General features: G+C 48.6%; 2 protein-coding genes across 2 annotated transcripts in view; one reads left to right on the plus strand and one right to left on the minus strand.

The window, feature by feature from the left end:
• The window catches only part of LOC135810660 (uncharacterized), a 5,577-nt gene extending 3,471 nt beyond the window's left edge, over positions 1-2,106 (plus strand). Inside the window, exon 2 of the mRNA XM_065324150.1 lies at positions 2,049-2,106. Within this exon, the coding sequence (XP_065180222.1) occupies positions 2,049-2,106 (58 nt within the window). The remainder of the gene's footprint in view (positions 1-2,048) is intronic.
• A 1,061-nt stretch (positions 2,107-3,167) lies between these two features.
• The window catches only part of LOC135810277 (insulin receptor-like), a 36,620-nt gene continuing 13,009 nt past the window's right edge, over positions 3,168-26,778 (minus strand). Inside the window, exons 6-13 of the mRNA XM_065323759.1 lie at positions 22,698-22,781; positions 21,860-22,077; positions 12,725-12,831; positions 11,705-11,864; positions 9,533-9,669; positions 7,105-7,311; positions 5,835-5,965; positions 3,168-4,462 (exon numbers count right to left, since the gene is read on the minus strand). Coding sequence (XP_065179831.1) covers positions 4,251-4,462; positions 5,835-5,965; positions 7,105-7,311; positions 9,533-9,669; positions 11,705-11,864; positions 12,725-12,831; positions 21,860-22,077; positions 22,698-22,781 — 1,256 coding nt within the window. The 3' untranslated portion in view covers positions 3,168-4,250. The remainder of the gene's footprint in view (positions 4,463-5,834; positions 5,966-7,104; positions 7,312-9,532; positions 9,670-11,704; positions 11,865-12,724; positions 12,832-21,859; positions 22,078-22,697; positions 22,782-26,778) is intronic.

Here is a 26,778-nt window from a genome sequence, read left to right on the forward strand (position 1 = left end):
CTGTCTCGTTACTCTTCAACATACTATCTAACGCGGCGCCGTGCCCGTCAGCGGCGCTCACCCCGAGGTGGTGAACAGGTCGGGCATTGAAAAGTATACATGTGACTGGTTCGTCTGCACCAGCGCTTACTACTAGAGCGATTTTGAAGCCATGTTCTTTTTCGCCCAAGCCATCCTGGCAGCTGCTCTGAGCTGAGTCAACACTGGTGTCGGACATGAAGTTGAGCGCCATCCTAGTGCTTTTTCAATTTTTTATATTTTTACGAATGCCGCACAATCCCTACCATCAGACAGAGAAAGGAAAGAGAAGAAAAGACAATGACGAACGGCTACCTGCAGTACAGACACTGATGTAGGGGCTGCTAAACTAGCAGCAGTACAGGTGAGGCGTAGTAGGTTCCCTCGACCACTGGTCTTTTTTTCTTTTTTTTCTCCATTCAAACAACTTTATTGAAAATCCGTGATAATGTATCCATACACATCTTCACTCTCCAAACGGTCTAGTAAAAATGTGATCGGAAAAATGAAGACAAATCCAAAGTCAACCCAGGCAATTATTAGCAGTCACTACTATCAAACTCGACCACTGGTCTCGGGTTCCTGACCGTGCTACTTCGAAGTACTACTACACCAAAGATAAGAATAGTTAGTAGAACAATCAATAGGGTGTGTCTGGTCGTAAATGTGTCACATTGTGTGGTGCAGAATGTTGTATGCAGTATGATGTGGACACTTTTTTTGTTTTGTTTCTTTAATTTGAATTCGTTTAGAGCACAGGCAATCCTGCCTTTTCACCAGAGGAAAACCTCCGGTTCCTACTAAGAACGAATAACTTATTATGAGAGAAGGAAAAATTAAAAAGAATCATAAAATTTCAAAGTATAGAATTCAATGGGTGTGTGTTGTAAGCAGTGCAGAACACATAGGGATAACATGCAGTAATGTGTATGATGAATGGGGGGGGAGGGGGATTATTGCGTGCACACTGCTTCTAAAAGTATAAAGATGAGGGATGAATGTCAAGCAAAGCGGTACCCATGAAGGAAGTGATGCCGAGCGAGGAAGGAGCGCGTTTAACATTGGTTACAAATTACAATCAATTCTGTCCAGAGCTAGCTTAAAGGCACAAGCCGCATTGTGGAGGCGAATATCACTGGGAAGGGCATTCCAAAGAGTGCTTCATACAAATGTCAATGACTGACGACCAGAAGGTCCAGGAAGGAAAGGCACTTGCAGCAGCCGCTGTTCCTGTCCTCGAGTAATTCGGCGATCATCCCGGGATGCGTGGCCTGTATTAGCCGTCAACTGAAAGTAGGTGCAGAAAACAGGACTTGCAAGATCATGTAGGCAACGGAAAACAAAAAAAACAGAACCTTGTAGTTTGTCAAGAGCTAGCTGTACGTCGGGGAAACCGAGCGGCCAGTGCAGGAGCGGTTTCAGGAACACTACTGGGAAGTACAGAGACGACAGTGGAGAAAACTCCCTGGGGTAACCATGGTAACCACTACAAACCCACCACCGACAATCTCACACATCATCTTCTCAGTCCTTCCACCAGGCAAAGATTCTCGACAGGGAGCCTTCTTTTCCATCACCAGATCACGCAAGTACCTTGAGGCAACAGAGGTGAGAAATCGACGACCAAAGGTGAACAGTGACAAGGGTTGGCGCCTATCGGCATAAATGAAACTTCCCGTCACATGAGCGCAAGCTCCACTGCAGTCACTTTAAATGGAAAACCTTACACACACACCATCTTCAATCCAAGTGTACACCTTGTTTTCAGGCACATTGGGTTTGTGTGTGTCTTTAGTTACACAAGTGTGGGTGTGGGTGTATTTTGGAGTGTGAGCTTGTGTGCATAATGTGAGTGTGAGTGTTGGTGCGAGTGTGAGTATGAGTGTGAGTGTTGGTGCGAGTGTGAGTATGAGTGTGTGTCTCAGTGTTTTGGCACGTGCATGGGTATGTGTGTGTGCCTGTGCAGAAAGGATGGTGCAATCTTATCACGTATGGTGTAGTTTCGTTCCACTTTGTGTTGCCTGTTATAGGTCCACCTCACTTGTTCTTCTCCTCAATCCTGATGATGGCTCCTGGCCGAAATTTTGATTGAGAAGTATTGTAATTTGCAGCGAAGAGACCATTGAAGATGGTGTGTGTGTGTAAGGTTTTCCATTTTTCCCGTCCCATGACCGATCTACAAACTGGGCATCCCACACCGTGCTATTTTAAATTATCACAATGAGCGCGAGATCTCGGATTTGACCATACCCCCCCCCCCCACACACACACGCATACACAAACATGCATACATCAACTCAATCGTGACTGTCTCATGCCCACTTAAAAAAAATCTTTGTACATGTACTTGATGAACTGCCCACTTACAAAGTTACGTAATCATTGTTGTCTTATGTCTTAAAGGGGCTTGTAACTGGTTGCAGCTTGCATGTAGTAGCGTGAATGAAGTCACTGTACCGTCTTATTATCAGCCATTTTTGTTGTATCTTCTCCTGTAAACGCAACAAACAGGGCGAGTTGCGCATGTAACACTCACACCCTTGCCTACGGGTTAAAACCGTTGTTTTCATTGCCATCTCATGGGAAGGATTGTACTGGCAAAGCCAGATGAACATGTAATACAATAATATATCAAGAGTGCATAAAAAAAAGTATGCAACTGTGGTTATGGCCCAGTGCGCGGCGCGCTGCCTTCATTACGTAACTTGCCTTCATCACGCTCTGAAAGCATGCATTCAAACTCACAATTTCTCGTACGAGCCCATCCGTTTTCGCTCGATTCGTTCCAGTACCTACCCAATCTCTAAAGTTTGGCGCATGAACTCCAGTTCCGTACACAAGTCCATTTCAAACCAGAGGGAAAGCACGGCGTTTGATTTTCCGCAGTGCGCGGACTGCAGCTGAATGATGTAATGAAGGCAGCGCGCCGCGCATCTGGCCCATAGAAAAGAGATCACAGTTGCATACTCTTGTTTATGGACTCTTGAATAGATTCACTAGTTCACAAACACAATACAAAATAACAAGTTGTAAGTAGTCTATAGAGTCCATTCTTGTCGGTAGTTAGTAAGTAGTTATCTACCTCCACTGAGGATATATCCAAAAATAAACTTCCTCGCTATGGTGTTGTAAACGTGGACCATGAGCGCAGTGTGGAGAGGTAGACGGTTCAGATTATTTTCAAATGGCCGAGTTTGTCACTAGTTCTGGAAGTAGTCTAAATGCAGTGATTGTATGCACAATAATAATATTCACTAGTTCAATAACACAACATGAATAGTAGTTTAAAAGATGCAGTGAAGTAAAGAAAATCGTAGTACGACACAATCAGCTGAAAGCGAAAAAAAAACAGAAAAAAAGAAAAAACAGCACACGCAGCACACGCAGCACAGAAGCCATTATAGTTTCGACTAGGCCCTTCGTACCATTACTTTTCAAGTCGAATACAATGGTGGTTTCTACTGATTACCAAGGTAGAAAGCAAGTCCTTATAACCGGCACTTTAGCGGCCAGAGCATTGACAAAATAGCGCTTTAAAAGATAGCGCTCGTGACGCCAGCTACAAATTTCGCGGTCAAAGCAATGACCAAATAGCATTCGTTAATCACCATTGTATTCGACTTGAAAAGTATTGATACAAAAAGGCCTAGTTGAAACTATAATGGCTTCTGTGCTGCGTGTGCTGATTTTCTTTCCTCCAACCGGGAATATATTTAAAAAATCACGGTTCGCGTGAGACTCGACTGGAGGCCGAGTTTTCCGCAACCGCAGGAACACCACCACCCTCTAGGATCATGGGGCAGATGCAGCTCCTAAGCGGTGGGAGGTGAGTAGATCAGAACCACCACAAAGTGGTCAAAGACTGAAAAAACCCATCATGCTGCATCCATGTTTCCCCAGTTCCAGGCCACGAGTTCCCAAAACATGAAGGTGATAATCAAAACACTTATCACAAGCAAAGAGATAAATCAATAGCTCAAGAGTGCAAGACATGAACTGAGAAATATTCGATCCAAATTCACAAACAAGTTCAGAATAAACTACTATTTATTCGGCTTCCACAGGTCTGCCGCTAGAGTTTACCGGGTGTTAGCGGCCGTCGTTAGTTCCATTTGGGAACGGACACGATAATTTACATTTTTACAGGCCCGGCTTACTAAAAAACTGACTCCACCACATGCACACAGCGCTGACTGCGTGCAGTGCACGAGACAAGAATGAAAAACTATCATCTACAGAACCGCTGCCTGTGAGCATCTCACCAAGCTGGCTGATGTCGTGGAGAGTTTCTTGGCCGTGGCCCTGGTGGGTTCCTCAGTGTAGTGTTGCTCGTTGATAATGCTCTCGCTGATGATTGCAGGTGGAGCGATGGTGTCCAATGTCTGCTGGTTTTGAGCAGGCTTGTTGTGGCCACCTTTTCTGCTGTTGGTGGCGGTGGCGATATCTGCAGGTACCGGGTATGTTTGTGAGTGTGCACGAACATCCAACCACAACCACGCGTGCACATACACACACACATACACACAAACACACACATACACACTCACACACACATACACACACATATACACACACACACATACACACACACATACACACACACACACACACACACATACACACACACAAACACACACACAGACTCAAAATTATACATGTTTATCACTCTTCTATATCGCCCTCCACTAATTCTTGTGATCCCTGACTGGTCCTATTGCCCATATCGCCGTAATACGGACCGCTTCTATCGACTGTATATATTGACCACTTTTAAAGCATCGTAATCTTTTCGACTTTGGAGGGACTTCGGAATTATCTCTCCACTTCAAGAAGAAAATTTGAAAGACAGAAGACAAAGGAAGGGAACAAGCAGAATTGGAACCCACATCAGTATGAATCTCAAGCAACCCCTCAAGCAACCCCTCAAGCAACCCCTCAAGCAACCCCTCAAGCAACCCCTCAAGCAACCCCTCAAGCAACCCCTCAAGCAACCCCTCATACCACCCAGTCACTGTGCTGCAGATGCTGAACCCTGTTGTTCTTACAGTCTTGTACCCAAAATAGGCAACATCCTATGAACACTATCATGGCAGTACAAATGCAAAATAGCTCCTTAAAGGATCAAATTTTCGGGTCATGAGCTCATGGCAAAGGAATCGTGAAAAATAGGATATTGACCCAGACAAGGTCTATATGGGAAATATAGGCCGAGTAAAAGACCAAGATCCGCCGAGTTCTTTTGCGAGGCCTATAATTATTTTCCATATAGATCTCGTCTTGGTCAATATCCTATACACACAGGCTGCTTATAGTGCTTTATGTTGAGTGGACAGAGCCAGTGTGTTACAAGACTCACACCGTGAGCAATGACACAAGCAAGTCCTGTATGCACTGCCTTTCCCCACAGTACGACCTCGAGTCCTCTTGTTCTGTCTGCCGTCGGTTTTGCTATGCCATGTACAGACACCTGGCTGTTTAACAACAGCTATACATGTATGCTGCGTGAAACAAAGTGAACTTGGATAGAACTCTCAGACTGCTAGAATTCCCCATTCTATTGGATGCATGAAAAACCAAATTTATTAATTTTGATTTTTGAAATGGCTGTATTGATTAAAACAGTTTATGTTTACAGCCATTTCAAATAATCAAATAGGAAACTCCACTCAACATGAACCCTCAGGCCCTGTGACCACACATGCTTGCAATTTTGCTGCCAGTCTACATGAGCCTTTGACTGCGTTTCAATATGCTGCTTGACATCATCCAGGAGTAACCAGATTTTAATCAAACAATGCGCTGAACAGTTTACATACCTGATGGAGAAGTCTCAGTGACCGTCGTGAGCTCCAGCTCTTGCTGAGCTGGCCTCATCATCTTGCACGTATCCATGCTGCGTTGCTTGATCAATGAAAGGTACGGAGCGCGGAGAGTACCTTTAGTACACCTACACACAAAGATAAAACAAAACTGAAAAATCAAGACACCAAGCCCAGAAGCCATGCAGTTTCCACTAGGCTGTTCGTACCATTGCTATTCAAGTCGAATACAGCGATAATTGTAAAGCAGCAGCAAGGAATTCCTTATAACCCTACTTGCGGTCAGAGCAGTCGCAAACATTGGCACCTAAGGAAGTGTGACTGGTGGTTGATATGACGCTCTGCATTGGCTGTGCCACTACGATTATAACGCTCTGTATTGGCTGTGTCACTATGATACACCGCTCTGTATTGGCTGTGTCACAATGTAGTTGGAGTCACTAAGGCTTTCTTAGATGCTATTTTTGGTCACTGCTCTGACCGCCAAAGTTTCAGTTGTAAGGACTTCCTTGCTGCCATTGTATTTAACTTGAAAAGTAATGGTCAAAAAGGCATGGTCGGAATTACATGGCTTCTGTGCTCTGTGTGTTGTTTGCTTCTTTCCAATAAAACTGAGAATGATGAAAACAGATGAAGAGGAAGCCTCCCCACTTTTACTTAGATGAAGACGAGACTTTTATAATGGATACGGACAAGTGTACTTGTGTACGGGAAAGGTGAGGAGGATATGTGCATGCATATGTCTGTATTTGTGTGTGTGTGTCGGGGGGGGGGGGGGCTGAGTATGGAGCAGCTACAGTGTTTTGGCTATAGATCGGCTCCTATATCAACTACACTGCCAGCTCGGTATTCGACACTTCCCATATGCTGAGGACATGTCTCGGTATGGATGTGGCCGTGAAATTCTTCCTGTCTGACTCTGACCGAGTTAAAGAAGTGACGTGCTCCAAGATGCAGACATTTGCTAGAAGTAGTACTGGTAGTGTGTGTGTGTGTGTGTGTGTGTGTGTGTGTGTGTGTGTGTGTGTGAGTGCGCGCGCGCGTGCTTGCGTGCGTGCGTTTTTTCACATATGCACACACAGATATAAAAATTAATGAGAACAAGAGAGTGTTGGGGAAGAGAGAGAGAGAAAAACAGAGAGAGAGAGAGAGAGAGAGAGAGAGAGAGAGAGAGAGAGAGAGAGATCCTGCCGGGGCTATCGTCAGAGGAAAGGCTCCTTGGCATGCTCTCAACATGCACTCTCAGACTGGAAACATACTGACATACCTGCTTAGGCCGTTGGCATTCGTTTGGCGTATGTTAGAGCCCGGTGTGGCTGGATCACAGTTCACGTAGTGCGGTTCGGTCTTCACTTTATGGACAGGGATGTTCTCATACTGCCTCTCTCTACACTCATCCAGCATACCAGCCAGGACGGAGAACGTAGGCCGTGCTCCTGGGTTAAGACACCAGCATGAGTGCATTATGTTGTACCTGAGCACCGAGAAGGAGGATAGAAAACATGCTTGATCCAAATATGATACACTCCCCTGACAAACCAACCCGACCCCAAAGTCAAAAAATATCTTTATTTGTAGAAAAGAAAAAGAACCAATGAACTACAAGTTGCGCTATAATATCCACTTCACCACCAGCTACTAAACATGCCAACAGCTCATGCGATAACATTGCATGACACTGACCAATGCTACTGGCATTCTACAACTAACTGGCGAACTGCTCTAGCACATCTTGGATGCGCACTCCAACAGCCTTCCAACTTGGACGGTGCTAAGTTATATGATAACATACGAGGTGAAGGTTAGCGCAACCAAGACAAGCACAAGCTGAAAGTCTCTGCTGTGAAGGACGTTGGCGGATGCTCATGCATGTCGATGACGATACTGGCAAGACCATTGGACAATACGGTCAATCCACGATGCCAGAACACAAATCAACATTGCACACAACTTGTGTGGCTCACAGATGCGAAGATGAATAAAAGGGGAAGCTATGCGAACAAGAATCATGCGAAATCGTTGTTTAGCAACTGGTGGTGTAATGGACATTATAGCGTAACTTGTTCCCGTAGCTATGCAGAAGACGTTACTTCAGTAACGTCTGGCGCTAGCCAGGGTGCACACAGCTTTAATTTGGTGCTTATTTGTTTGTTTGTTTGTGACACCGGCATGCCTGGCGCTATCCCGTACCTGTCCCGTACCGTACCATCAAGGACAGCATCGCGATATCGGCATGCTTGGCGCTATCCCGTACCCGTTCCGTACCATCAAGGACAGCATTTCGGCATGCCTGGCGCTATCCCGTACCTGTCCCTTTCTATATCATCAAAGATGGCTGACCACAATATTCAAATAGGGATTTCAAATGCAAGATCATGACGTGAAGCAACTTGGAAGAATGAGTATGTATGGGAAGTGTATCGGGGGAATGCATGCAGGGTCATAGTGTGGGTTCGGATCCTAGGTTATGTCTAAAAAATAGGAGAATGAAAATTTATAACATCCCTATACTTTTTTTGCCTAGGTCATCAAGGTGGTAGACGGCGTCGTTACCCTCGAATGCAAAGAGAAAGTTGACTCTCTCTAGGCAAAAAAGCATAGCGTAGGGCCCTGAGCTTCCAAACTCTCTCGAAGTTCTTTGGTCCTTTTTCTTTTCTATAAATTTATCCTTGGCCCTCCATCCGAATATCTTTGTTCATTTTCTTTACTTTCATATGTTCACACCAGCGTTGCGAAATATTACACCTCTACACCAATTTAAAGTGTCTGTTTTGAAGGTTCAAAAAAATCAGAGAGATGAGGAAACGTATTTCACAATGATGCTGCCAGACTTGGGACGGACCTGGAGACAAGCGCAATGCTAGTATTTAAGTCATCAGCTGATGTGCTGGCTGGACATGCTATGGGTACTGTACTCGCCCTCTCTTGAATTGTGCCCCAGTCTCGGAGAGCCAATGGAAAAAATCATGAAAGACCAATCTTGAATAGCGCTTAGTGGGATTGTCTAAGCCCATGATTGAGGAACAGAGGGTACCAGGTTCAAGTCCTGCTTGGAAGCAGAAGGACTTTTTCCAGCTGTGCTTCGACCCACAGTAAAATTCGGAACTCGTGGCCTGGCACGAGGGAAACATGGATGTAGCGTATGGGATTTTCCGTCTTTGACCACTTTGTGGTGGGTCTGATCTACTCACCTCCCACCGCTTAGGAGCTGCATCTACGCCTTGATCCCAGAGGGTGGTGGCGTTCCTGCGGATGCGGAAAACTCGGCTTCCAGTCGAGTCTCGCGCAAACGGTGATTTTGTTTTTAATAGTGCGATGTGATGGCTTTATAACATATAGAAAATAGTGCCCGTGGTAATCACGCGAGTAGGGTAAGCTATTGTGAGCTCGCCCCATCTCCACCTGTTCCTGGGCCACACAGCAACTTCCCAGTCGAGTCATTCAATACCACTGAGCTGTCACCCCTATATTCAGTATGCTTCATGTACTTTAGAGTGCCAGGAACTGTTGCACCTTCACGTTATCACATGGATCTACAATGTAGCCAATGGTATATATAGAAGCCCTGCTTGATAGATTAACATGTTTTCGATTTCAACCGCATGTAGGTTGTAGTCAGGAGCACTATGCGTCCTCGCCTTGTAACATGCTGTCGAAATCGAAAAATGCAGCTGATATAGCCCAATGGTGCTTACACTTCCACCGGGCAGTCATCAGGTGGAGGCAGACGAATGTTTTGTTGGAGCACATCCATCATCTCATGATTGCCGACACCAGTGTAAGGCATGATACCAAGAGAGAAGATCTCCCACATCACAACGCCAAATGCCCACTGGATACACATGTGAACATACACACACACACACACACACACACACACACACACAAGAGCGTGCACACACACACACACACACACACACACAAACGCACGTGCATGCGCGCAAGGAAATCAGAAAACTGGAGATAATACTCTCCGCGTTCTACGAGCTTATATTTTAACACGGAGGGATGACTTCATCCTGTATCACATAGCAGTTTGCATTGCAAAATCGATCTACTGCTACACAAAAATCTCTGGGACTCGCAGAAATCTGCGATACATGCAGGCTAGCTACCCATGCCTAGTATGCACCGTCAAGTAACATGCATACAGTGCAGTGTGGGTGGTACATGACTGTACTCCCAATCTGCACGTATGTGTAAGATGCAAGTAACCACGCTTGAGGTGGAAGCAGGGCATGTACACAGAGACGAAGAGCCCAGTAGGTGGCTGCGCTGTGCTGTAGCAGCTATCCCCTTTGCCAGATACACTGTTTTCGAATTTTTGTGCTGATGTTGACACTTTGATACTAGTTGTTTCAGGTATTACAATTGCATCATTTTAGTCTGGTTCCGCTCCAGACCGAGTTCTTTCGAGTGGGTGTCAGACGTTCATGTCGAAAAAATGGCTCCGCTATGGGTAAGATGCTGACCCAATGCAGTGCTGCAACTAATTCTTCAGACGTGCGAGTAGCATGAGCTGTCCTTCCGTGGTCTTAGAAATTCCAGTTGTTACTCTTGTAGATGGGTTTCAGGAATTACTCTCAGGGTGTATAATATGATGAACATTCAGCCTTCAAAGAAAAGTGCTAATCAAAAATCAAAGATTGCCACACAAGTAAGATTTTGTATATCAAAAACTGCTCGAAACAGTGGTTGCGACTTCGGCGATGATTTTTTTAGGAATGGGTTTGCTGCCACACTGGAGCTAACAAAAACTGCTATCCAGAAGAATACATTAGCCCCGGCCCACCGGCACACACCCAGGCATGCGGGCACACCCCCGCGTACACACAAACGTGTGCGCATGGGCATGCATGCGCGTGCGCGCGCACACACACACACACACACACCTTTTTCGTTTTATACACACACATACATGTAAATACACACATACACATACACACAACACACATCACACACACACACACATATACACACACACATACACACACATACACACACACACACATACATACTTCCTCCGCGTCATTAAAATTGTCGCTTCCCAGAGTGATTTTTCGAATTTATTTTGTCCACTCGAGGGGCAGAGAAATCAGCTAGAAATTGAGGCGGAGCATTGTCGACGCACCCAGCTTTAGTTTGTGGCCTCCCGCTTCGCTGCACTTGTAGCTAAGGTCGACGTCTTCATCAGAGCTTGAGGCAGACCCTTTAGCACTCAACAATACGCTGAAGAAGACGTGCGTTCAAATTCAGGTCAAGAAACTTCGTTTTCAAGCGATCCATGCGTCCAGGTGGCAGGGGATGAAGCAAGCTAGCATTTTTAAAGTACACTGTAACGACCTTCCAGCGGGGTAGGGTAAGCAGTTACGCACCTTCTTTCCTTGGCAAGCACTTCGCTGATTTTGTCAATGTTTTCAGACCTGCTACCTTCGCAGCAAAATGCGCCACAAATAGCGCATTTTAGGAATTTGAGACAACTTTGTTCTTGCCATGTTCAACTTCAGCATTTCGTATTCAGGAAAGATACCAGGATTCTTATACCCGGGCTTGCAGTCTTGATAAATGCTCACTCGAACGATGTGGGACGGCACGAACTCCAGAAAACGAAATGCGCTCTGGGGCGGAATAGTGCGGAGCGCGATGAATTTGCTTGGTGCGGAGACCTCCGACAAAGTCCGAGACCACCACGGCTTCAGTAACAAGTAGACATTGCGCAGGAAGGGTCGCACCAGTGTTCGAACACAGAAAACAGCGATTCCGACTGTCTGACGAAGACGAGCCAAGTCACAAATATTATTACGATGTGCTAAGCGACAATTTTAATGACGCGGAGGAAGTACATACATGCACACACACACACTTACCACATCAGACTGTACTGTGAAGATGTTCCGAGTCAGGCTCTCAAACGACATCCACTTGACGGGCAATGGACGATTGGATCCTGCTCGGTAGTAGCTGTCTTTCGCAATTTCACGCGCCAATCCAAAATCACCGATCTTCACCACCAAATTTTTGCTCAACCTGCAGAAGTTCAGAAGTCAATGTAAGCGTGATTAAATTCATGCTATTTGACCTGCAATTTACTAACGCACTGAATGGATCTCCCTTTTCGCTTTCGCATGCATTTACACAACATGCATGTGAGTGCACAAATGCACATCCTGTTAAACACGAGGAAACCCACAAAATTAATACACATGCGCATTTACATACACAGTTATTGTGGAAATCGGATAAGACATACCCCCTCGGAGAATGGACAAAAGTATATCGCATCCAAGGTACTTCTTATCCAAAGTTGACTCCTGCAGCCTCACTAATACAATACAAGTGCAGTATGTCAAAATGCTCGAAATTTTTATTGCACTCAGAAATGTACGTGTTTAGTGCCACCCGACCAGGCTTGCCCGAGCTGCAAACAGCCTCCTCCGCCCTGTCAACGTACTCAAGCACCTGTCAATCGAGCCTGTCCTCCGTAAAGGTGTACGAAAACAACCAAAAGTACATAGAGTGCAAGGCTAGCCCTATCGGGACCTGCTGAAAAGTCTGTCATACACCAGTTGTCTGTCTTATCAGAGGATGTTGTATCCGCATACAGTTGTATATGCGTTTGTGGGAGGAAATCCGTGCAACGAAAAAGGTCCGTAACTAAGCAGATGACTTGTATGTCTTACCCGAGTACGTACTACAGTGTGTTCCACTGTGCACGCATACATAAGTACGGAAATAACTGTTAGTCATACGCACACACACGCACACACGCACACACACACACACATACGTACACACACGCACGTACGTACACACACGTACGGACACACGTGCCCATTCAAAACACATCTCGGCATATGACGTCACATGCAGCATTCCAAACCACTTACATGCAGTTTCTAGCAGCCAGATCGCGATGGACAAAGCTCCGACTGGACAGGTAGTCCATGCCTAGGGCTATCTGAGTGCAGAAGCTGAGTAACATCTTGGTACTCGACTGCAGCAGAATACATACATGTACATGCCAACCATATCGTGACAGAGACTGAATGAGCATGTGCAGTCAACTTCGCTAATAACGACTGAGGATATAAACGACAATTCGGCAATAACGGCAGAATTTCCATGCCCAGAGCAAAGTCCCATCAAACTATAATCCATATAATGAGACTTCGGGTATAAGAACACTTTTCTGATGCCTCGCTGAGTGTCGTTATACGCGAAGTTGAGTGTATGTAAATATCTACACTCTAGATATCTCGCGTTCTATACCTTCGAATGCGTGTGTGACTCAAGTTCACACAATCAAGAAGACACTTCTTTCATCTAGCAAAAGTTTTCTTTTCCTTCTCTTCAGGATAGTACAGGGAATAATGGAAATGTTGAAATACACATAACTATAATAGAACTCAGATGGTGAGCCAAAGAAAAAATTGTAACATGGAAAAATGTGGGCACAAGTTATGCGATCGAGTCCACCAAGTAAACCAGATTTTTTGAATAGTCAAACGTGCACAATCTAGCACAAAACTGACAATAGCTTGTGCTACGCCTTCCCCTCTTTAGAATTGGCACTAAATATCCATGAACCTTCCAAGTTGGAAGGCCATTGGTTAGCGCTATCGAGCAGTGCTCAAGCTGACTTTCATGCCCTGGAATGTCTCAGTACTCCTTGTCAGTGTTGTGCTAGATTGTGCACGTCTGACTGTTCAAAATTCTGGCTTAGTTGGTGGACTCGATAGCATAACTTGTGCCCACATTTTTCCATTCTACAACTATAATAGAGTTTTGTCTTTCTTTCTTTTTTCAAACTCTATTCAATCTAAGAAAGGGTTTGCTCCCCATACCGGAGCTCGCGCTATTCCGCCGACTTTACTTGACACTTGACTGGAGAGCAAACCCTTTCTTACAAATCATTGCCGAAGTCGCAACCACTACTTCGTTCTATTCAATCTGCGGACAGAATTGCTTCGTCCTTTGCGGACTCACCAGCGCAGCACAGAGAAAATTGTTATCAGGGCCGGATCCCCGATAATAGAACCATAATAACAGCAGGACTGGCTGTGAGAGGAAGGTTGTTATTATCAACTCAAACACTCATAGTGATCGTTTAGTAAGCAAAAAGGAACAACCAACGTTACTTGTTTCTAACACAACTGAACACAAAGGAAAGGGCCACATGAGCACTACGTCATGCACTGCATGATGCAGTGAGCGAGCGCATGCGTGGGAATGTGCAGTGAAGCGAGTAACACTGCAGTACAGGTATTGCAGAAGCATGCACAGACCAGATCTACTAAGAACAATACATGCACGTGTCATGAGCAGTACAGTGAGACTTCACGCTACAGTGGTCCGCGTGACACTCCCCAGCGAATAAGTGTGGCAAATAAATCATGGGAGATTCTAATAGACAGGGACAAATAAAACGGGAGACCACCAAATCATGGAGTAGGGAGTATGCCGGGAGCAGTAGACAACATAAACGAATGAGCAAATAGCGTAGCGGGAAAAAGAAGGGGGGAATGTAACAGAGAGTAGGATGCAGCAAAAGGTACTACATGCAATAGTACTTAGCTGGTGTGAGTCAAGAGGTTGTCCACTTGGCAATATTTTCCAGTGCCTTGCGAGCGGCAGCGCGACTCGGTCTCACGTCAGCTGGAGGTCTGGTCTCTAGTATCCACTCGAGCAGGTGCTGGTAGCGGGGTGCTGGCTCGACACTCAAGTGGGTAGAGCTTGCATAGAGGTCGAGTCACTGCATGGCCAGCTGGTGTCTGCACGACAGCACTTCGAACCTCGTTGTCGGTGGGACTGACAATGAGTTCCGCCACACGTCCGACTCTCCAGACCGCACGCGGCGTATCATCTTCGCCAATCAGAACCACCTCACCAACCTCCGGTCGACCGTGCTGGCGGGCATGGGGAGAGAAGGATGATGGAGTTGATCGGGCCTGCAGCATCTGGAGATAGTCTCGCTGCCATAGACGCCAGAAGGCTGCACTCTGTTGTTGCTGACGCTTCCATGCGTTCAGGAGCTGGGTAGACGGAGAGGCAGACGTTGGCAGAAAGTCCGGGTCGCTATCGTCTACAGCTTGCAACCGAATGGACGCTGGACGGCCACCAATCAGGAAGTGAGCCGGTGTGAGGATTTGATAATCCAGCCCCTCACTATCAGCTGGTAAGGTAGTCAACGGGCGGCTGTTAACTGCAGCTTCCGCTTCCGCGAATGATAGCTCGCACGGTTTCCCGGCCTCGAGGTAGCCAGAAGTAGAGGCGTAGCTGAGCTAGAGTGTGAGTTGTCCCGACATGAAGCAGGCGGCAGTGTACATCCATGACAATGAGATGCGTGAGCCGATGACCAGGTGGAAGCAGAGCCTGCGGAGCATCAGCGGTATCGGAGGCGGGTTTCACTCTGCCGTGGCACCGAATGATGACGAACGTGTCAATCGTCAAACCAAGCTGTTGCTGGAGGGGATATCTGGTGCCTTTCGCGATGCTGTTGAACACGGATGTGAAGCACTGCTGTTGGGCCGACCGGACAAGAAGGCACAGGATGAGGTGCCGTGTTGTAGCGGTAAGTGCTGGTGTCTTCATGAGCGCTTGCAACAGGGTGCTCAGTAGCGGATGAGACCCGTGGAGCGCGGTCCGTCGTTCACTTGTAAGTGAAGCCCGCAGTTTGAGCTGAATGAACCGGCAGCAGTAGAACACAATACGAACGAGTCGTTCAAGACGAGACGTGCGATCGACTAGCACAGTGAGAACATCAGCTGCAGGCATTGGCGGTGTTGTATCAGCGGCAGCAAGAGTGACACTATGGAGGACATTGGAGCCACGCAACTCAGCAGCGATTTGTTGCAGTGTTTCGGGCGTGAGGTGAAGACTTTCTCGGAGAGGCCAGTGCGAGTCAGGTCCTTGAAGCCAGGGCGGTCCTTGCCACCAGAGGGCATCCTTGGCTAGGTCTTGCACACTGCGGGGACGTGTTGCCAAGTCAGCAGGATTGGCGGAGGTCGGGACATAGCGGTATGCCAATGACTTGTGGGAGCGTAGCTCGGCAATGCGGTTCTGCACAAACAGCGCCAGATCCCGCGTTGATGCCAACCAATGTAGGACACACTTGGAGTCGGTCCATAGCGTTGTCGAGGAGATACGGACGTGGAGCTGCTCGAGTAGGAAGACTGCCAGACGGGCACCGATCACAACGCCCATCAGTTCCAAACGCGGTATGGACAGGGACTCACCGCTCTGGGATTTGGACGTTGGGGCAAGGCGCAACTTACTGAAGATGAGACTGGCGTAGTGCTTGCCGGCAGTCGTCACCCGAAGAAAGGCAGCTGCAGCGTACGCATCCATCGAAGCATCGGTGAAGACATGGAGTTGGATGTCGACAGCAGCCGCGACTGGGCCATAGAGTCTAGGGATAGCCAGAGACGAGACATCAGACATCATGGCAGAAATCTCCAACCATTGCTCGGCAAGCGATTCAGGAAGCGGCGAGTCCCAGTCGAGTTGAGACTGCCAAATCTGGCGTAGCAGGAGGCGTGCACGCAACGTGATAGGCAGCACAAGGCCAAGGGGGTTGTACAAGCTGGAGAGACCACACAAGACAATCCGCTTGGTCACGGGGGAATCCGGAGTGGATGGCACCCGCAGCATCTTACTGCTCGGGATCGTAAGTTGATCAGCTTGGGTGTCCCAGGAGAGACCAAGAACTTTGACGTGACGGGCCTGGACTCGGTCCTGCTGTGGTAGAGCGGCGCGGACCTCTGCAGAGTTGCTCGTCCACTCGCGCAGGTTCATGGAAGCCTTGGCAAACAGGTCCTTGGACTGACGGTAGACAGTGGTAGCATCAGTGTGGTCATCAATACCGATGATGGTGTTATCCACATAGATGTTGTCGGCAATCATGGCGGACAAGGCTGACGGATGACTGCGTAGATGATGCCGAACCGTTGCTTCCAACAGGAAGGGGCTAGCGATGACACCGAACGGCATGCGACAGAAACGGTATACTGCGAGGTTGTCATCAGTGGGCGTGGGACGGGCTACGTCTTTCAGCCACGGGAACCGGGTGACGTCTCGATCCTCTGGACGGATGCTGAGTTGTAAGAAAGCTTTCTCGATGTCAGCTAGCATCACAACGTCATGGCAACGGAAGCGGAGGAGCATGCCACAGAGGTTGGGTAGTCGGATAGGGCCTCGGTACATTGAGTCGTTCAAGCTGTTGGACCGTTTCGAACTTTTAGCAGAAGCGTCATACACGATACGCAGCTTGGTTGTTGCCTTCGATGGCGTAACGACAGGCTGGTGGGGTAGGTAGTGCTGAACAGGACCAATCGTGGACTGCTCGGTGACTTCCTCAATGACGCCCAGGTCAGTCTGTGACTTCATGACTGTGTCATACTTGTGAAGTAGATCAGGATCGGCAGAGAGGCGGCGGCACAGACTCGATAAACGGCCGATTGCCAAGCCGTAGTTGGTGGGGAGGTCCGGTGGTGTGGCCTTCCACGGCCATGCCACCTCGTAGCGACCATCGACAGTACGGACGTGATCCTGGAAGTGCTTCAGAGCCAGGTCGTCAGCTGTGACCTTTGGCGAATCGTGAATGCCGATACGGTCGAGACACCACATGTCGGTGATATCTGGGGTCGGTGCGGCACTGCTTGCTGGATGGAACACGTTCAGCTGGCTCAAAGCTTGGTTCATGGAAGTGTGGCAGAGTAGCGCTGTCTGGGAACTGTCGGCCGCGGCAGGTTGGAGGCCGGTCAAGACATATCCAAGTCGAGATTGGAGAAGGAAGAGACCAGAGGACAGGGTGATTCGAGCCTGCTGGATGATGTGGCCATAGTAATTGGAGCCAATGAGGAGGTCGATAGGAGCTGCCTCTGAAACTTCCGGGATAGGGTCCGCTAGACGAGAGGAGACAGACTGGAGAAATCCACGATCCTCATCAGGGATGCGACTGCGGTGTACAGGATCCGTGATTTTGGTCAGGACGTGAGCCGTCATCTCTAGCATCGAGCTATCCTGGAGTGACATATTAAAGTCGACGACAGGAGTGGCGAGCTGGTGTGGCTGAGCACCGGCAAAGGTAGAGATCAGCAGATACTCCGTGCGTTGCATGGGGAGGGCGAGAGTGTCAGCCAGAGCAGATGTCATAAATGCGCGCTGGCTGCCAGTGTCAAGGAGAACCCGAGCGCGAACAGACTTGTTGCTGTGATGGAGGTTGACGGTAGCAGTTTGCAGCTGGACACTGGACGTGGGGCTACTGTGACCTGATGCAATGGTTGTAAACGTCGATGGTGTACGTCCAGCACTTGCGTGACCGGCAGCAGGCTGGGTACAGATGGCTGTGTTGTGATGGTTCGCCTGCAGGCAATGGCGACACTTGCCGTCTCACGTGCATGCAGCACTGCGGTGTCCCTTCCCGAGACAGCGGAAGCAGCATTGAAGCCGCATGAGTCGCTCCTTCCGCGCCGTGGCGGTCGCGTACTGCTTGCACTCATCATGCGAGTGACTAGCACTGCAAAACACACAGGGGCGGCGTTGGCGCCGGCCTGCTGGCTCCTGCCGTGAGTGGACAGTAGCAGGGAGAGCACTCGCCGTGCCTGCTGTGGAGCTGCCAGGCATAGGCGGCGCCGGGATACCTGGATTCACTGTTGCAGTGGAGTCGGCACGATGCCGGGCTGTATCCTGCAACCAACTGTAGCGCTTCAACGCTTGCCGGAGGGTTGCAATGTCCCATGGCTTCGCGGCCTAGTCGAGTGGGCGCCACTCCTCGATTTTGAAGGTGACCTCGATCGGGAACCTCGTCAGGATTTGCTGGCTGATGAGGCGTTGGCCAGTGAGGACCTCACCCTGGGCCTCAAGTTGTTGGAGGAGGCTCCCAATGTGCTCCAGGGTTTGCTTAATGCTGGCCGGCGTATTCAGAGCTGAGGGGAGCTGTTGCAGCTGCGTATACAGTTTTGAAACGATTAATTCCGGTCGTGCAAACTCAGCTTTCAGCGCAGCCACGGCAATCGGGTAGTTCACACCTGTAACGGCGAGGCCACAGATCAACCGGCTCGCGCGTCCGTGCAAGACCGATTTGAGGTAGGTAAATTTGGAGACCTCTGGGATAGCCTGGGAGTCCACGGCACAGGAGAACATATCCCAGAAGTCTGGCCAAGCGAGCAGATCACCATCAAAAGTCGGTAACGACAGCTTGGGGAGCTGTATGGGCAGCTTCATCACGGAACCAGCAGACGCGGCAGGTGAAGCACTTGGCCGAACTTGCGGTGTGCTGGTAGCGAGAGGCACAGCACCAGGTGACTGGAATGACACTACCGGTCGATCTGGAGGATGGGAGGTAACTCTGGTCTCAGACGAACTGGAGGTGGTCGACCACTCCGAGTCACTGTCAGAGTCACTAGGTAAAAGAGACGTCCGAGGAAGCAAGGACCCGTCTCCAGGGGCAGTGGCAACAACAGACGTACATGACTTGCCGACAGATCCATGAGGAAGAACTGTAGCAGAGGGTACAACGTCACTCAGGCCCGAGTTGGCAGTGACAGCAAGCGGTGTTGTAGGCAAAGCATGGGACCCAGATGCGTCAGGCTTTCCCACGGGCTTTGGCAATGGAGAAATGACGGGCTCCAGGTGAGCGCTCTGCTCCAACAAAGACGGTGCAAACTTCGCAATATGGAAGCGGACATCCCTGACGATCTCGGCCTCTGCATCGAAATCCGCGTCCCAGGTGTCCAGCCGGTTAAGGCGGTCATCGTCCTCTGCTTGCTCAGCTGCCTCACGAATTTGTGCCTGGATGGCGTTCAGTTCCGAGAGAAGGGCTTCGGCCGTAGTCGAATCGTCCCATAGGTAGTGGCACGACGGGTCAGATTTGTCTAGCTCCGTGACTAGACGTTGCCTCAGACGGGTAAACCGTCGTTTGAGGTTGGTACGTTGCCGAACCAGTTGGCTTTCCATGTCCGCGTCCGCGACGACACGACAAGACGACAAACAAATTCGAATTAGTTGGCCGGGAACTGAGGTTGTCACGCCTGGTTACAGCACCATGTTATCAGGGCCGGATCCCCGATAATAGAACCATAATAACAGCAGGACTGGCTGTGAGAGGAAGGTTGTTATTATCAACTCAAACACTGATAGTGATCGTTTAGTAAGCAAAAAGGAACAACCAACGTTACTTGTTTCTAACACAACTGAACACAAAGGAAAGGGCCGCATGAGCACTACGTCATGCACTGCATGATGCAGTGAGCGAGCGCATGCGTGGGAATGTGCAGTGAAGCGAGTAACACTGCAGTACAGATATTGCAGAAGCATGCACAGACCAGATCTACTAAGAACAATACATGCACGTGTCATGAGCAGTACAGTGAGACTTCACGCTACAGTGGTCCGCGTGACAAAAATGAAGCCGAACCTGATAGCCATGAAAAATAAAATTTCCAAGGCCAGATTTACACCAGGCCCGAACGTGCCGGGCTTGACTGCTCAAACTGACAAGCCAGTGAGCTCTGCACAACACTTTTTTTCAAAATCTATCTCTTTTAAATTATCACCAGCAAATCCTACATATAGGATTTGGTTTCTGGTCAAAGGATTTCGCTAAACAACCTATGCAAAAGGATGAAATGGGTTTCATGAGGTGTTTGGAACTGTTTTCCATACACTTCTGTAGGAATAATCCAAATTTCAAGCCGATTGGCCAATCTTCCGGGTGAAACTTCTGATGTAGTACGGTTAAGAAGCACTAGATAGATATGGCAACCTGTGGCAGTGCTCCTCAATCAATCACAGACATCTATTCATGGTATCTGTGTGCTTATTCGGCATACTAAACATTCAATATTACTTTCCCTGCCAGTTCCATCACCATCTGCATCCATTTCAACACTCAAATCCTAGTGTTGAACAAAACCGATAACTCAGTTGTAAACTTATGGTCCTCTCTTCTCTTAACTCAAACCCTATAACAATGGATCTGTCAAAAAAACTGACATGCCGGCCCGGGAAAACACCTCTATAAGTCAAGCAATAATGCTGGTACTCTTGAAAACTTCTGAAGAGAACCTACTGATAGTGCCCTAACACGTTACAATACAATTTAGGCACACTGCAACTTATCCCGGGCGACAGCATGGCCATGATTATTGGAAAATTCAAAAAATCCTATATATAGGATTCGACAGTTTTAAAAAAGAGATATAGTTACCGTGAAGTCGCGGATAAAAGCCGGGTTTGCATACAAGCACATCGCGGATAGAAGCCTGAAAATCTAACGGGTCAAATGCATACAAGCCTGTCGCGCGTAGAAGACTGGCTTCTATGCAAGCGCGGATCGGGTAGGTCAAGAGTGCATGTGCTATGTACGGTGCATAGTAAAACTGCCGCCATACCGGTAGTCAGTGGTAGATCTACGCGTGTCGCGCGTAGAAGATGTGCATACAAGCCTGGCAAAATATCAGTGGTGCATATAAGCATGGTTTGCATACAAGCCTGGTTTGCATACAAGCCTGGTTTGCATTAAAGCCTGATGCAGAAAGCGGCTTACATGCTTATAAGCCCGGCTTTTATCCGCGACTTTACGGTATACGTCTTTCAACCTTTCCATTATTCCCTGTACTATCCTGAAGAGAAGGAAAATAAAACTTTTGATAGATGAAAGGAAGTGTATTCTTGATTGTGTAAACTTGAGTCGATGCATTCGAAGGTATAGAAGGCAAAATTAGTTTGACCACCTCCAAACCACTCTCAATATCCTCGTTTGATCCCTGGGCAATACCACAGAGTGCCAATATAGATGACTTGCAGGTCGTGCACGACGTGCCCCCCCCCCCCTCCCCATCACCATGGTTTGTGCAAATCCATTATTTTTCTATCTAATGGACATGTCTTATCAATACTACTCCAGCACAGGAAGCTCTTCAAAAGGCTTTCCGGTGTTTCTATAATACAATGGCAGTCAATGTTCATCGTGGAACAGGTAAATATGAAAATCATTATTCCACACTTCTTTTTTTCCTTACAGTGGTATTGGCCTCATCGACAAGGTTGGCCGCGGATCCTCCCATTTTCCTCAGGTACGTCCGTAGGTCTCCGTAGTGCATGTGTTCCAGACACACCATCGGCAGGTTCTTCGTGTCCAAGGCGACAGCTAGCAATGGCAACACATTTGGATGCCTGAAGTCCTTCAGCATGAACGCCTCTACCAAGAACTCGTCGATGTCACTTTCTGCTTTGATAGCTGTACAGCTCAACAAGAATAAAAACAATTTTCTTTCTAACACACTTAACTGCACAGGAGCTACCGGTACTTGAACTCCGAATGAGGCCATTCTTAATACCACTTTTCAAAAATCAGTACATCAGTGATAGCTTGTGCTCAAAGTAATAATTTTGATAAGTTTGTCAATCAAAAATCACTACCCTCTTCACGCCTCAAAATGCACAAAGAGATATGCATGTTGTCAGTTTCATTGAGCATACTGAAGGCACATGTTTATTTCTACATTGGAATACTGTAAGACCAGTAATGTTGTGAAAAGAAGAAGGACAAAATGTTACGCGTTATGACTAACTGTCCACCACCGTAACCTTCTTTTCACAATTATTTAATTGGCTCACCATCCGAGTTACATCATTATTGCACACCAGTAATGTTAACGAACATTTAATTATAACGAGTTAACAAATTTGAAAGAATCGTTAACATTTTGAAGTCATTATGTGCAAAACGATGTGTACATGTGCAGTCATTTGCTGGTTCTGAGGCAGAATTCGTTAGAATTTCACCTGGCTAACCCACAAAAATCCGGAGATCGTTAACTTTAATTGACGTTAAAATATCTGGTCTCATGGTAGTACCTTTCAGTGTTTTGATGGTGCATGGTACTGGCTCCTTGACGTTGTCCAGGATAACAGTGCCAATACAAACGCGTCGAAACGCCCCTGACAAGCAGAGAGAGTCACAGCAAAACATTAGAAGCAATTGACATCTGACATGGTGACAAACACTGTTTTCCAGTACTCCAGTACTGTTCACGAGGCTCTCCTTGACTATACATTAGATAGTGTGTCTGGACACGGACTATTGGATGCATTGTTCTGTGCATGTATGGTACTTTAGGTAACTGCAGGCTAGACGAGCCATACCGATTCTATGTGCATGCCCTACAGCATTATGGCGCTTTGCTGGTTTGTATTCATCCATTTTCACGGTACTTAGACATTTGAGGTAGACGTGTAGGCGCCTTTCCATAGATCATGTCAATAGACTAGTAGTGGGCACGCCAGACACTTTGTGGCATCGCCGGTGTTTCAGTATTGTCAGTTTGCACCTATGTGGTCGCAGTTCTATCGCGACAAGCTGTGCATTTGCCTCTAGGCAATTCACCTTTCCTTAGCTACGCTGCAGTTGTGCTGCGATATTCATCTATAGCATAATATTGGTCTGTGTGATCGAATCCATGTGTTCAATGCATTCTAGGTGGCTAACATAACAAACCAGACCAGACACGGTATGGACTCATGATTGTATGTAGGTGTGAACAAGTTAGTTTCTGGCAATGTTGTGGTGTTTGGTTTCCGCCCAACATTGTCGATCTGCATGTTTGCACTAGCGTGCAGCCGAACCAACGTGCCTTGCAATGCTTTGCTAGGCTTTTCTTTCACTGTATCTTTTTGGTCACATATAATACCGTACACTTTTGCTTTTACTCACTCTTTTTTTTTAGCACGTTTGCGTTTTGGTTATATCGAAGAACCCAGTGTGTAGTTACGATCCATCACAGTTTCAATGTTTATGGACTAGCGTGGTGTAGTCCTGCGGAACATTAATGGTAGCAGAGGATGGTTTATCGCGTTTCGTAGAAGTTGATTACAGAGAGAACTGTAGTCATGAGCACGTCCGATACCGAAAATCGGAGCACTGCAGGCATGGAGGATGCGGAGCAGGAGGTGGCATCGCAAGCGTCTGGTACGTCACTTTCGGATAGTGAACCAGAGGCGGTCGCCCTGTACTCAGGCAAACTCAGAGCGCTGAAAGTGCAAGTGAAGTCGGACTTCACCAACGCGAGAAGGACCCTGATCGTCGATCTCCGTCGGGTCAGTTCCGGTGAGTTGTCATTTGATCAGGTAGCAAGCTCACCCGTGTTGACTGAGTGTTACGAACGAGCTGCATCCGTAATTGCCGAGCTCGTTAGTGTTTACACCACGGAGGATAACAATAGTCAGGCAGAGAAGATGTTGAGAGAACTTGAGAAGTTGCAAGAAGAATATGCAGAGGCATCGGCTATGATTGTTGAGTATGGCAGAGGCGCAGTAGAAGACCCCGTCCCTAGATCTAGGAGGCTGTATGCAGCACCTCACGATAGTTCGCATGACGAAAGGTCAATTCAGTTTCAAGATAGTAGATACGACGCACGCACACGTGGGGCTAGCCCGTATTTACCGTTACAGAGACGATCGCTGAACTCGCGTCAGCTTTCGCAGAGCCTGAGTGATTTATCCATTCAGGGACCCCGAGATGCCGTGAACGTAGCTGCCGCCATTCACGAGGAGCACCACGCACCAGTTCAGGGATGGCCGCAAGCTAGTGATGAAAGGCGAACGCCAACCGGCCTGAGCGCGGATGGGGGAGATCAAACGAAAGAAATCCAAATCTCCTCAGAGCACGAACAGCAGTCTCAGAGAGAAGTCCCGCAGGTCACGCAGACAGCAGTGGCAGCTCCGCCACCCGCCACGAGTTCGTGTGTCGTACCGCAAACCTCGTCAGTTGCAGGACTCGTGGTGGCGCCGACCGCCTCAAGTGCAACATCCGCTACGAAGACGCAAGCTCCGCGCCAACCACGCGGTGCAGCAGAAGTCACAACACGTGCGACCGCGAGCACTTCGTATAGTGCACAATCTAGCAGTGCAAGTCGGCCTGCCGCGGGCAGGCAGCATCAGGCAAGTCAGGGCATCGCAGCCCACGCATCGCAGGCATCGAAAGCGAGGTCGACGCATTCACAGCCTGCCACTCGGCAGCACTTGACCAGTGCAAGTGCATTTTCTATGCCAAGGATCTACCCTACCCCTGGTGCGAATCCTGCATCTGCTAGTGCAAGCTACATATACAGCAGTAGTAGTTATGGTGCTAACAGCTACAGTGCCATGCCAAGTATGCAATTCAGTAGTCCCAACCAGTATGGAACACAGCAACCTATGTGGACAGGCAACAACATCACGCAGCCTAGCTATGCAACCTATAGCAACGTCCCACAAATGGTCGCACAGACACCAAGCATGACAACTCAGCATGGTCTAGCCTTACCTGCTGCAGAGTCCACCACCATGCCACAACCGCAGAGTGCACTGACGGCACCTCACCAACCGGAACCATGGCGTCAGCTGAAGCAGATCGGCATTCCGACATTCAACGGCGACAAAAGAAAATTCGAGTCTTGGCGTGCGGCGTTCATGGCATGCATAGACGCATCTCCGGCAGCACCAGAGTACAAGCTACTGCAACTCAGGCAGTACCTAGTCGGCGACCCACTGGACTCCATCGATAGCTTAGGCTATTCCCCTGCTGCGTACGAGGCCGCCAAAGCGCTACTGGTCAGGAAGTATGGCGGAGAACGCAGGCGTGTCGCGATCCACGTAGAAGAAATCGAGCAGTTCGGTAAGGTTGGCTACAACAGAGCGTCCGAGTTCGAGAAATTCACGGAGCTCCTCGAGGTAGTAGTCATCAACCTGAAAGACAGCGGCCGGGCCGCAGAACTGGAGGCTGGTACGTTCTACCAGAAGCTCCTCCGTAAGTTCGACGAACGTGTGCTTGCACAGTACCATCGATGGCGGTATGATCGGCAAGTAGAAGAGTCCGTCGAAGCCCTGCTCGAATGGGCACGAGTAGAATCAGAGCTAATGATGATCTCGGCAGAAACGGTGAGCGGCGTAGCAGTAAAAACCACGCCCCAACAGCAGCAACCACCCCGAGATAACCGGTTCCAGAGGCGTAGTGCTCCGCCTAGTCGCAACCACGCATATCATGCTCAACAGAAGAGCGACGTCAACTGTGCAGTATGCAAAGGCGCACATCCCCTGTGGAAGTGTGCGGCATTTAAGGTCATGTCGGTCAATCAGCGTTGGCGGCTCGCCAAGCAGAGCAACGCGTGCTTCCGGTGCTTGGGCAGTGGCCATGCTGGCAAGGACTGCCCCCGTGATCGTGAGTGCCCGGTTAGTGGATGCATCAAACATCACCACCCGCTGCTCCATGGCAGCAATGTTACCGGCAGCGCACAGCCAACTCCGGAAGCTGAGAAGCCCGCACCCCAGACATCACTGGTCACGACTGTCACAGAGGGGGAGCCAGAAGCAGCGACACATGTGGCACAAGGGCGCCGGACGGACCGTGTAGCTCTACGGACAATCCCGGTGACACTGTGCAACGGCCAGCAGTCAGTGACTGTCAACGCTTTGCTGGACGATGCCAGCACTGTGACGTATGTGCACACTAGTATCGCCACTCGACTCGGTTTGAGTGGCAAACGCCAACGGACGACGGTCAGCACGCTCAATGGCAAGCTGGAGACGTTCGAGACTATGCCAGTAGACATCGGGCTGAGGAGTGTTGATGGCAACTTGAAGCAGACGATCACGGCGTACACCACCGACAAATCCGTGACTGGCGACCTTCGCGCAGTCGACTGGCTAGAAGAGGCTAGTAACTACCCGCACCTGAGGGAGATTCCATTCCCAGCGGTGGGAGAACACGACACTGTAGATATGCTGATCGGCAGTGACCAAGTCCAGCTGCACGTATCGACGCGTGACGTCATTGGTGAACCTGGGCAACCTGTCGCTAGGTTAACACCGCTCGGATGGACCTGCGTAGGGAAGCTCAGAGCACCCAACTCCAAGCAGACGCAGGGCCCACAGCCCAACCGTTCGTACTACGTCGGTGGAG

This window comes from Sycon ciliatum, chromosome 2 (assembly GCF_964019385.1).
Source record: "Sycon ciliatum chromosome 2, ocSycCili1.1, whole genome shotgun sequence".
NCBI classification, from domain to species: Eukaryota; Metazoa; Porifera; class Calcarea; order Leucosolenida; family Sycettidae; genus Sycon; species Sycon ciliatum.